This window comes from Lontra canadensis, unplaced genomic scaffold (assembly GCF_010015895.1).
Source record: "Lontra canadensis isolate GAN:19392208 unplaced genomic scaffold, GSC_riverotter_1.0 scaffold107, whole genome shotgun sequence".
In the NCBI taxonomy this organism is placed as follows: Eukaryota; Metazoa; Chordata; class Mammalia; order Carnivora; family Mustelidae; genus Lontra; species Lontra canadensis.
In genome coordinates this window covers 2,174,412-2,186,646 of record NW_022631101.1, presented here as the reverse complement: position 1 = coordinate 2,186,646, position 12,235 = coordinate 2,174,412, and the positions used below count along the sequence as shown (strand labels likewise).

The 12,235-nt window shown below is 51.5% G+C and overlaps 1 protein-coding gene across 3 annotated transcripts; it reads right to left on the bottom strand.

Annotated features, from left to right (window-relative positions):
• Nucleotides 1–8,389: 8,389 nt before the first annotated feature.
• Nucleotides 8,390–11,990, bottom strand: LOC116855882 (paraneoplastic antigen-like protein 8A). 3 transcript variants are annotated; one of them, XM_032838936.1, is made up of 2 exons: nt 11,928–11,990; nt 8,390–11,089 (listed from the first exon to the last, which is right to left on the bottom strand). In XM_032838936.1, exon 2 carries the CDS (start codon nt 10,999–11,001, stop codon nt 9,526–9,528), a length of 1,476 nt encoding a protein of 491 aa, XP_032694827.1. In that variant the 5' UTR covers nt 11,002–11,089; nt 11,928–11,990; the 3' UTR covers nt 8,390–9,525. The 3 variants fall into 3 exon arrangements, with proteins under 3 accessions (XP_032694827.1, XP_032694828.1, XP_032694826.1); XM_032838937.1 differs by lacking the exon at nt 11,928–11,990 and adding an exon at nt 11,390–11,429; XM_032838935.1 differs by lacking the exon at nt 11,928–11,990 and adding an exon at nt 11,236–11,294.
• Nucleotides 11,991–12,235: the final 245 nt, after the last annotated feature.

Genomic DNA, 12,235 nt, shown 5'->3' with positions numbered 1-12,235 from the left:
GAATTGAAATTCACATGACATAAAATTAGCCATTCTTTTTAAAGATTTGATTTATTTATTTGACAGACAGAGAGAGATCACGAGTTGGCAGAGAAGGTGAGAGAGGGAGAAGCAGGCTCCCTGCTGAGCAGAGAGCCCGATGCAGGGCTCGCTCCCAGGACCCTGAGACCATGACCTGACCCAAAGGCAGAGGCTAAACACATTGAGCCACCCAGGTGCCCCAAAATTAGTCACTTTAAGCTGTGCGGTTCAGGGGCGCCTGGCTGACTCAGTGGGTAGAACACGCGAGGCTTGGTCTCGGAGTCGAGTTCAAGCCCCACGTCAGGAATAGAGTTTACTTTAAAAAAAATAAACGAAATGTATCATTCAAGGACATTACCTCTATCTAGTTCCAGAATATGTCATCACTGCAAAAGGAAGCTCTTAGTCACTAAGCACTGGCTCCTCATTCCCAGATCCTGGCCCCTGACAACCACTTAATGTACTTTCTGTCTCTATAGATTCCCTGAGTCTGGACATTTCATATAAATAGAATCATAGGATCTGTGGCTTTTTGTTCCTGGCTTCCTTCATCCAGCTTAATGCTTTCAAGACTGAGACACATCATAGCACGTATCAGTAATTCATTCCTTTTTATGGCTGAATATTTGCTACTTAAGAAAAATAAAAACAATATGAGTGTTTAGTGGGAAATTGACAAAGTAAGGGCAGCTGGGTGGCTCAGTTGGTTAAGGGTCTGCCTCACCTTGGGTCATGATCCCAAGGTCCAGCCCTGCATCAGGGCCCCTGCTCAGCAGGAAGTCTGCTTCCTTCTCTCCCTCTCCCTCTGTGTGCTTGTGCTCTCTCAAATAAATAAATCTTAAAAAATAAAAATAAAATGTATGGTTTGGGAGAACTTACCTCTGCAAGGTGGGGATGGAGGGATGGGCAGGGGTAACAGGCATGTTGTGGCTCTTCATCTGGGTGCTGGTTCCCCCGGTGTGTTTTGTGAAAATGTATCCACCTAAATACTTAAGATTATGTTTACTTTCTGGTAAAAGGTATTAAAGGTATGGCCTGGGAAGCAGCATTCAGAGACGTTTCATTTTTTTTTTTTCTGAAGATTTTATTTATTTGACAGAGCATGAGCAGGGGGGATGGACAGAGGGAGAAGCAGACTCCCTGCTCGGCAGAGAGCCCGATGTGGGGCTCCATTCCAAGACCCTGAGATCATGACCTGAGCTGAAGGCAGATGCCCAACCCACCGAGCCACCCAGGCGCCCGCAATACAGTGTTATTAACTGTGGTCATCACGCTATAGCGTTTCTCTTGTTTTTACCTAAATGTCTCTTGATTTCATTTTTACATTTATGTCTCTGAGCCATCTGGAAGGTATTTGGGAAAACAAGGAAAGAGGTGGAGAATCCAACTTCAATCTATTCTTCCGAATGGCCGGCCAGTTTCCTAAGCGCCAGCAATGTTGAGAAAAATCCCTTTTTTCTTTTCTACGAATTTAAAATAAATAGCACCCGCTCAGAGTCTGAATTCCTGCATGTACGCCATTCTATTTCTGCATTCATCATTCTGCCCCGCGGTTTTGCTGGCCTGTTTCTTCCTCATGAACAAACTGTAGTAATATCACAGCTTCATAACCCATGTCATTGTCTGCCAGCTCTCCTGGCCAGATTGATTTGTGTTCTCCTGAGTGTCCTGGCTGTTCTCAGAGGGCAGCAGATTTTAAAGTTTGCCTTATGATGTCAGGATGTGGTTCAGTTAAACCAAGCCAGACGCTGGCAAATCAACAATGGAGAATTTGATTCATCTGGAATCATTAACATCTTCCAATAACCCAGCACCTGCCCCCTCAGAAATGTCAAGGTCATGGCTGCTACAGGACAACCTTCTCCAGCAGCTCCTCTGGGCTGTTGCGCCCTCACCATGAACCAAGCAGCAGCAACCACCCCGCCCCCCGCGCGCCCACCCCACACACACCTAGAGACCCTTGACCTTGAACTGAATGTGACATCCACACATTTGAGATGCGGATCACATGCACGATTTTATAAAAACAAATGTGTCAGGTGTGAATTTTAAACACAGATCCATGCTGGGCTACAAACGGTTGTCTTATTTTATTTGTTTACTTATTTCTTTACTTACTTATTTTTAAGTAGGCGCCACGCGCAGCAGGGAGCCCAGTGCGGGGCTTGAACTTGAGACCCTGAGATCAAGATCTGAACCGAGATGAAGAGTCAGACGCTCAACCGACTGAGCCACCCAGGCACACACTGATTGGAGGGGTACATGGGCCCATTGAGTGGGCTGGCTCTGGCTTACCCCAGGATTGATGATTGTACCCAAAATGCATTAAACCAGCCTCACTGGTGATGTGGCTTGACTGTTCGACATTACTGTTTTTGGCTAATTATTCAGCTCACAGCATGGTCAAGATGAAAATAAAATCTCTCCCTGGTTACTTTTCAAAAATTGCTTTTATAGGGGCACCTGGGTGGCTCAGTCATTAGGCGTCTGCCTTTGGCTCAGGTCATGATCCTGGGGTCCTGGGATCAATTCCCACATCGGGCTCCCTGCTTAGCGGGAAGCCTGCTTCTCCCTGTCCCACTCCCCCTGCTTGTGTTCCCTCTCTTGCTGTCTTTCTCTCTGTCAAATAAATAAATAACATCTTAAAAAATTGCTTTTATAAAAGTTAGAAGTTATAAAAGTTACCGACAGTGAAATGCTCACATTCTAAGGCCCTAGGTTTGGGCAGTGTGTACCCCTGTGTAACCACCAGACACAAAACATTCCAGCCCTCCATAGACTTCCCTCCTGCCCTCTCACAGCCACCCTCTGTCTCCCGCTGAAGCAAGCACAGCTGTGATTTTTTCTCCCATAAGTGAGTTTTTCCTGCTTGAAACTTCTCAGAAATGGAACCATACATTAATGGTATAAGCCAAGTGTGTCTCCCCACCAAACCCACATGTTGAAATCCAAACCCCCAATGTGATGGTTTTAGAGGAGGCTTTGGGGAAGTAATTAGGTCATGAAAGGGATTCGTGCCCTTATAGGAGACCCCAGAGAGATCCCTGGTCCTCTCTCTGCCATGTGATGGTGCAGGCACAAGTCTCCCGTCTACAGCCCGGAAGAGGACCCTCCCCAGAACCATGCTGGCACCCTGATCGTGGACATCCAGCGTGCAAAACTGTGAGAAATACATATCTGCTGTTTATAAGCCACCTAATCTGTGGTATTCTGAGCTAAGACAAGCACGCATGTATATTTAATGGCTGCCTTCTTCCCCTCACCATAGAGCCTTTAGATCTGTCCATATTGTCGTGGGTATCAGTCCTTCATTCCTTTTTGTTATTAGTGACATTCCTTTGAACGGACGTGCTGTCGCTAGCAATCTACCCAAGGGAAACGAAAACATTTGAGTGGTTTCCAGATTCAGGCTCTTAGGGGCAAGATGCTGTTATGAATATTCATGTTCGCGGCTTACACGGACATGTTTTCATGTCTGTTGGGTAAACACTTAGGACTGGAATGCCTGGGGTCACACGACAAGGGTTTAATGTTTTTTGTTGTTGTTGTTGTTGTTATTTAAAGATTTTATTTATTTATTTGACAGAGATCACAAGTAGTAGGCAGAGAGGCAGACAGAGAGAGGAGGAAGCAGGCTCCCCGCAGAGCAGAGAATCTGATGTGGGGCTTGATCCCAGGACCCTGGGATCATGACCTGAGCTGAAGGCAGAGGCTCCAACCCACTAAGCCACCCAGGCGCCCGAAGGGTTTAATGTTTTAAGAAACTTCCCAATAATTTTCTAAAGTGGTTGTATTCTCTCTGGCTTTTATTTAGTTAATTAATTTGTTCCTTATTTAATTAGTGATTTGTGTGTGGTTACAATATTCAAAGAGTATTTAAAAGCACGATATCACTACTGTCTCCCCAAAATAACAACAGTGAGAGTTTCTTACTGCTTTTTTACTTATCACTTTCAGAGAAATAAATTATCCATATACCAGCACTTATACACAAATCTTCCTTTCTCTTTAAACAAATGCGATCTTAAAATGCATTCTTGTGAATTTCTCCTTAAATAACGGCCTAGAAAGCCTTCCACATCAGCACATGGTATTTCTTCCTCAGAAGGTTCAACGGTTGATTTAATCAGCCCTGAAATCACAGGCACTAGAGCATCTCCGGACAAATCCACCTTCCCACCAGCAGTGGGTGAGATCAACCATTTCCCCACAGCCTCACCAACAGTGGCTTTTATCCAACTTTTAAATTTCTGATCGTTGAAAAACTATATTTTGTTGCTTTTTAAAAATTTTTAAAATATTTTATTTCTAAGTAATCGCTACACCGATTGTGGGGCTCGAACTCACAACCCCGAGATCAAGAGTCACGTGTTCCACCAACTGAGCCAGCCAGGCGCCCCCATAGAATTCATTGCTTTTGATTCTTAAATAGGAATGGGGTTGAATGTTCCTTTCACACACTTATTAGGCATCTTGATTTCTTTTCTCTAAACTACCTGTTCGTGGCCTTTTATATTTTTCTGTCAGGCTGTCTTTTTCTTCTTATTTCCCATTAGCTCTTAGTAAAAGAATTAGCCCCATGTCTGTTATGTAATGCTGTTAATATTTGTCCCAGCCATAAACCCGTTTGTGGTTTATCTTTTTTCCCTCACTTTCTTTCCAGGGCTAAAAAGCACAGACTCTGTGCTTCTAAATGAATTAAATGATGTATGGCAAGTTTACATTGTTATATGTTACGTACATATTTTTTGATGATGTGGTCACCCCCGACCTAGCATGCTTTTCCCCCCGCAGACATTTCCGTATCGCCCCATTAGGAGAACAATTTTTCAAGAGCTCCCTTTGCAGAGCCAGGGTAGGGCTTTGGTGAAACAGAGCCAGAAGCTTGAAAGTGGGAGTCACAGGAAGTGCAGTATCATTAACGGAAACGCTTAACCTCAGAGGACTCCTTGTCTTTCTCAAAGTCACACAAGTAGCAGGAGAAATGCCACCTTCCCACAGAGCACCAAGATGATCTCTGGGGCCGTGTTGCCATGTCGAGACCTGTCCTGCATTCTCGCGCTAGTACAGGACCATCAGGCCTGGACGAGAGCCAGGGCTGGATCCTCGGGAGCCATGGCTGACCTGTCACTGAGCCGGACACATGCACTGGGTAGAGCCGGCCTCCTGGGGACAGTGCTACAGGCCTGGATGTGCCCTGCACTGAGTTTTAGCACAGACCCCGGAGCTCTCTGGTCTAGCCTGGCACCCTTTCTGCCACAAAAAATGCAAATCTATAAAAAAATCTTTGTGTTGACAACAGATCTTTCTCCTTTCGAGGCCCTTAGGTTTTATAACCTGCTTCGAAAAGCCTCTCTCACACCAGAATGATGGATGAACTCATCTGTATTTTCGTCTACAACTTTTGTACTGTCCCTTTTTATAGTTTTTCTTTGATCGAGCAAATGTATCTTTTATAAGGAAAACTAGCCACAGGGATGAACCTTGAGGACGTTATTCTCAGTGAAGCAAGCCAATCACAAAAGGACAAGCACTGTACGAGGCCACTTACAGGAGGTGCCCAGACTAGTGGGGGGATGAGATGAAAGCTGAATGGCGGCGGTGGGGCGCCCGGCTGGCTCGGGGGCGGGGCGGGGCACGCCGCTCTTGATCTTGGGGTGTATAGAGCTTACAGTTCACAAGATGGAGAGAGCTGGGCGGATAGTGGTGGTGACGGTTGCAGGACAGCGTGAATGTACTCGACACTTAAAAATGGTGACGATGGTCCATTTTATGTCAAAACTCACCCAACAGGTCACTGAAGAATTTGTGCCTTTCCCTGAACATAAAGTATGAACGGGCAGTAAACTCACATCTTTATTCTTCACCTAGTTGCCATCTAGCACGTAACGGGCAGCTCTTTCTAGAGCCCCCATGGGCCCCTGGCCCAGCCACCGTTGCTAGTGCGGTCACCTCCTTCCTCACTGGGCTTCCAGCTCTGCCCTCACCCATCCACCCCTACCCCGCAGCCTGTGAAAACCTAAGTCTGATCACGGCCCTCTGCTCAGACCCTCCCATGGCTCCGGCTCACTCAGACTGAAGGCGAAGTGCATCCTTTCCCAAGCCTATGAGCCTCCCAAACAGCCCTGACCTCACCTCCTCATTTCCTCCTCGTCCCCCTCTGCTCTGGCCGCACCCGCAGCCTCTCCTCACCTTTTCTCAGCCGTACGGGGCATTCTTCATGCAGACTCTGACCTCTGCCTGGGATGCTGTGCCACCAGCCGGCCGCCTGTCTCCGTCCCTCACTTCCTGCCTGTGTGTTCAGATGTCACCTCCTCAAGGAGGCCCTCCCTGACCACTACATGAAACAGCCAGTGCTCTCTCCCACATACGCACTCCCTTGTCTGGACCCTCTTCTGCTGTGTATCTCAGCATTGGACTCACCACCCCTTCGGTATCCGCAGCTCGGTGTGTGCCCGTCTACCTCCCAGCGGAACGCCAGTCCCAGGGTGGCAGGAATCTTTGTCTGGTTCCCGGCTGTCACGGAGCCCATGCCCGACACCTCGGGGCTGGCTGAACTCATGGATGAGCGTGGACACGGCCTTCGGGGCCTCGGGGGTGTACATGGAGGCTCTTGGCATCACTCCCATCTTCCCCAGAGGAATGGTAAAGGCCCAGCCTTGCTCCCAGCACAGCCCTGAGCAGAATGCTGGCCCCCTCCCAGAGAGGGGCTGGGAGGCTTCCTTTCGGACAGCCGACTTGCTGGCATCTCCCTGGTCCCCATCCCTGGGTGGCCCCCAACTTCAGGCCAAATGAGCCTTCCAGATTCTACTGCCAGCCTGGGCGAACTAGAGGGAGTGCTACATCTCGGGAGGTACTCAAAGACATTGGCCGGATACAGCTTTTCCATGGAGGGAGAAGGGAAAAGCACCCAATCGATAAACCTAGTACCCAGCCCTCTCTGTGCCTCTACTCGAGCACCGCATTCACTCCCCTGTCCCCAGATGCCTTCTTCCCTTTTGGTCTCTCCAAAGGTCACCTCCACTGACCTTTCAGAAAACCTCGCAGGGGAGGGTGCTGGGCAAGAGAAAAACTGAATTTGTAGCTGAAAAACCTGCTTCTGTCTGAGGGGAGGGGAGGAAAGGGTTTTCCTCTTCCAGCTGCTCTTCGAAACGAACTAACATTTTCAGATAAATTCAGGTCACCAGTTACCTGTTCCCGAAACTTCTGGAAACCCCAAGATCTGGGGGAGAGCCTCTTGCGTGGGTGGCAGGCCACGGACAAAGAGGACACCTTGAAGGCATTTTTCGTCACGGAAAACTGATGATCCTTGCAGGATTGACAACACTCGCGCCAGGCTGGGAGTCTAGGATGGCGAGGTGTTCTCTGGGGGGGGTTGGGGGGGGAGGGACCCTCTTCTCAAATAATCCAAGACCTCACCTAGAAGCGCGTCTGCAGACTTAATTAGCTACATTTTACTTTGTAACATACACGTTTACCTTTACCCATCATGGCAGCACCTTTTAACACAGTGAAGACCCAATGGGCCCAATTTTGAAACCAGGTGCTGGGGAGTCCCCGGCTCTCCTCACCTTGAGAGGCCAGCGCGCTCCTGCTTTTGCACAAACGCAAGGAAAACCTCCACGTGCACGGATGCGATGCACAGGAAAGAGCCGCCGGAAACGGGTTTCTTCCCTCCTCCCCGCCCCGCGGCCAGGCATCTTCAGTTAAGACTCACCCAGGTTTTTGGAATTAATTGTCACAAGACATTTATTTTCAAGTTGGAATGATTAACAACATCTAACAACTGTTCACATTCCCGAGCACAGAAACTGAAGTCAGGAGAGAACCCCTGGGCTCATGGACGGGCTAAAACTCCGCGGGAGGAGAGGATTACTGAGCGCCACGAGAACGGGCGGACGGGGTGGCACACGGCTGAACACCGCAGCGTACCAGGGGCTTGGGAGTTACAAACGGAGACTTCTTCCAGAGTGCTGCGCTACAGAGCATGCGCGGGACGCCGCCTCTCCCACTCGCAACCTGGCTCTCATCAGCCACCCTTACAAGAAGTTCGGCTGTATGCAAACAGATGGCAGAAACAACTCACTGGAGACCTGCGCAAAATCAGGCTCACTTAGGAACACAAAGTAACATTCTGATTGTCTCCTATCTGACGGGTTTGGCTTAGGACGAGTTCAAGTTCCAGCTTTTTTTTTTTTTTTTTTTAAGACATGAGAAAAATAGATTGGGATTACATCTTTGAGCATGCCTTGGGCCTCCTGGGACACTGTTTGAGAACCACGGATGTTGGGTATCCCGCCCCCTTCCCCTACACACACAGACACACACATACACACACAGACACGGTATGCTAGTCTATTTGGAGAACAGCAATTAACAGCCGACTTTTTAAAGAATTTTTTCCCTTTCTTATTATAATGGGAGACGTGTTGTCAGCCCCGAAGATGTGGAGGGTTTGGTGGCGCTGGATGGACTTAGGGCTGGGAAGCCAACAGTGCCTGAGTCCTTCCCTACCGATCATCCCTCCTCCCCACAGGCTTCCTGAGAGCATCTGACTCCAGATGGGAATCCAAGTACCGGTTTTATTGACAGAACCTAGATCTCAAACACTTCAAAGCCTAAGCGCACACTCTTGTCCTCCAGAACTAACTCCTGGGACCTTCCTGCCCTCTGGCCAAGTAACGAGGATGGAAGCGGAAGAACACGGGCACCAAGAAAGGCAGGTCTGCTTTGAAGATGTCCGCTTAATTTCCTGGTGGGCGAAACACAGAGAAGATGGGAGAAAACTCCAGGCCCTGCATGCAGACGCCGGCTCACTCTCCAGGAAGCAGGGAACAAGGATGAGAGGCAGAACATGAACGGGGACCCTGCCTTTGTAAGGAAAAGTGAATATTCTAGGATTTTCCCAGTCTGCTTAGTGACTCTCCAACCTCTGAAGGTGAGTCGAGGGGGAGGGGCAAAAGCAGGGCTGGCAGAGAAAAGAGCAGAGAGGTGCACCTCCCTCCCTTAATCTCTCCCACCTAAGAGCTTGCAGATGGTTTTCCTCCGAGAGTCCCATCTCCCCAAACTGGGTTCCTGCAAGTCAAAGTCATGGTGCGTTCAATAAGGAGAAAAACTTTGCTCCCCATTGGATGCTTCGTCCTTGGTCTTCCTTCAACTCATCACAGGTGGTTCCCCCAAATCAAGGCTTTCTGGGTTCTGTGGATAAATTAGAAGACCTCACCAGGGAAGGAGGTGTTCTTTGGAATTTCTTTCTTACGCCTTTGGACCTTTTAAGTGCTTGAAAATGTCTATCCCCCAACCAGGCTTCCAGAAAACTTGACCCTCCAAGTCATGGACCCTGACAGATGTTCTTACTCCCCACTATTCGATCCTGATCAAGGGAGTTGGGTTGGAGGACGTGGCAGGATGACCTGAGACCCCCATAGTGACACTCACCAACAAAGGAGAGGTGGGGGGCTCGCCCTTCCACCTCCTGCTCATAGGTGTCCCCAAGGTTGGCCTTCAGGGGCTTCTAGGAGGAAGGTCAGGGCTTCCACCCTCTAAAACCTCAGCTGGTGGGCCACCCGCCCCCTCCACCGCGCTGGCATCCTGCTCGCGCTCCACCTGACCTGCGACAGCCCTGAGCGCCTGTCGCTTCTGCTCGGATTCTCCACTCAGCCGTTCGCCGGCACAACCCAAGTGACTTCTGTTGCCATTCTGACCACCGGAGGCCTGAAGAGAACCTTCTGGCTTGGCCTTTGGGCCCCGAGACGTGGAGGCCAGCAACCCCACCGGCTGGGGGCCTCGCGGGGCCTTCTGAAGCGACCCATCTCGTCTTGAGCCCGGCCCTTTCTTCCCCATCACTGGCTTCTTCTTGGCATCTTCTGACTCGACAAGGACGTACGAAACAGGGCCCAAGCTCACCTTCTTCTTCTTTCTCACAGGCGCAGGGCTCTTTGCCAAGGCCCAGCCCATGGCCTTCTTCTTTGGGGGGCCCTCCCGACCGCCACCTTGGTCTGACTGCGAAGCAACCCCAGGGCTCACCGCTTCCGACCGCGCGTCATGGGATGAGCTGCTGGGAGCCCTCCAGGCACATTTTGCCACGGGCTTCTTCAAGGCCGACTCCTCCTGCTTCACACGTAGCTTCCTTTTGCTCCTGATGGAATCGGAGACCTCCATGTTTTCAGCCCCAGCAGCCTCAGGATCCTCCAAGGAGGCCGAGCTGTTGAAACGGCGGCCTCTGGGCTTCCTCCAGAGCACGGATTCCTGCTTGGGTCTTTTTTTCTGCTTCTTCTTCCTGGAGCGACTTTTAGCTCCAGCCCTACGAACCAGAGGTTTCAGAGGGTCACCTTCGTCTACTGGGTTGTTGCACCTGCCGAGATTCTCCATCTTCAAAGCGGAACCTATTTCGGCAGCCCACCCTGGCTCCTTCTTCACCTTCCTCAGCGCGGCTGAGGCTGAAGCTACCTGGTCATCAGCCCCTTCTTGAGCCCCGGCTTCTTCGCGGCTGCGGATCTCAGCATCCATATAGAAAACGATCTGCACCACTGCCCCCAAGAGCACCCCCAAAGCGTCTGCCCAGTTCTGTGGAGGCCGATTCTGGGGCCGAGAGGGCTGGCCAAGCTGGAGCAGGCGGACCACATCCTCCCAGGTGCGCCCCTCGGAATCCAGAAATTCATTCAGATTTTTTAAAAACTCAGCATCCTGGGTGGGGTCTCTACAAATCACTCTCCAGACGCCCCCCCTCCCTGGGAACTCCCGCGGGATGGCCCTGAGATTCACACCCTCTCCCACCTCAATCAGGGCAGCTTTGGCATTCTCTTCCCGAAGGAAAATCTTATTGAGCACAAAGTATGGGCCCAGCGGGGAGAGGACCCTATTCAAAGTCTCCTCAATTTCCGCTTGACCACAGTCCTCGGGGATGCCCGTGACCAACAGGGACCTATGGATGTCCACTTCCATCCCCCGGCACCAGTCCTCCAGAAGGTTTATGGCCATGGTCACGGACACCTAGCGTCTCTAATCCCACGTGCACTCGACAGTCTATAAGGTGGCCGAAGGAGGCAGCGGTCCCCAGATATTAATCCTGTAAGGTGACAGGAGAGGGAGGTCAGATTCCCCAGAAGACGGCCAGGCTCAGAGATCTCAGCGACCCCCCTGCGCGGCGGGCCTAAAGGCCTCCTCCCGCTTTCCCAGGCCCCTCCTCCCCAAACCCGGCCCCGGGGTGCTCACAGGTGTCCTGCGACCGGCCAAAACCTGCGCTCGGCCCTGCCCCAGAGCCTGTCCGGCGGCCTCCCGGCAAGATCTCGCAGCCCCGCCCCCGACTGATCGGTCCGGGGACAGGTCGCAGGGATGCCGCCGCTCGCCAGGAGCCGGCTCGGCCCACCCAGGTCGGCTGCTCCCCGGGAACGGGCCGAGGAGCGGGCTTCTACCCCCGCTCCGGGACCGGCGGGTCACGCGTCGTCTCCTCCGGATCCCGGGAGCTGCGCGGAACCGGGGCCGGCGTCGCAGCGCGCGCTTGCGCACTTGCGTCCGCGCCGCTCCCGCGGTCGCCATGGCAACCGGCCAGCGCTCGGGATGCGCCCTCCCGCCTGGGGAGCCCAGCGCGAGAGTTGGGGTGGGGGCGTTCAGCAGCTCCTCGAGCAGAGGGTCTGCGCGTTCGTCGATTGTCCCTCCAGACGCACTCTTTCCACACTTCAGTTGAACGTGGGCCTCGGGGACCCGGGCGGAGTGTCCTGACTTCCACGATGGCAATCAACTAGTCCTCCTAACCTCTGCCTTTCTGCTGGGTTCTGCCCACGGGACCCTTGGGAACCACCAGAAACCCGAGGGCGAGAGGAAAGAGCCGCTTAACCGCCCCCCCACCCCCCGAGTTCCTCTAACAAACAAAGCCACAGCTCCTGACAGCCCTTTCATTCGCTCACCGTTATCCTAGTTCCAGAAATATCTAGGAGCTTCTAGAAACTCCCACCTTCCGCCCCACATGCCCTTCACGCCTGGGTATAGTGCCTCGCCTTTCCTTGGGGCTTCCTCAGCTTGCTGCCCACAGGCAACACCTTTGTTGATCGTTAATGAAGCGCTTCTCAATGACTCCTTAGAGGTGCTGTTTCCTGTCAGGACTCAACCATACACCTGGCAATGCTGCTTACTGGCTACACAGCCTCAGAGACTTTGAGCTCTCCAAGCTCCCTCCTCTTTTCCCTAAAAGGAATACCAACAAAAACCTTCCTGA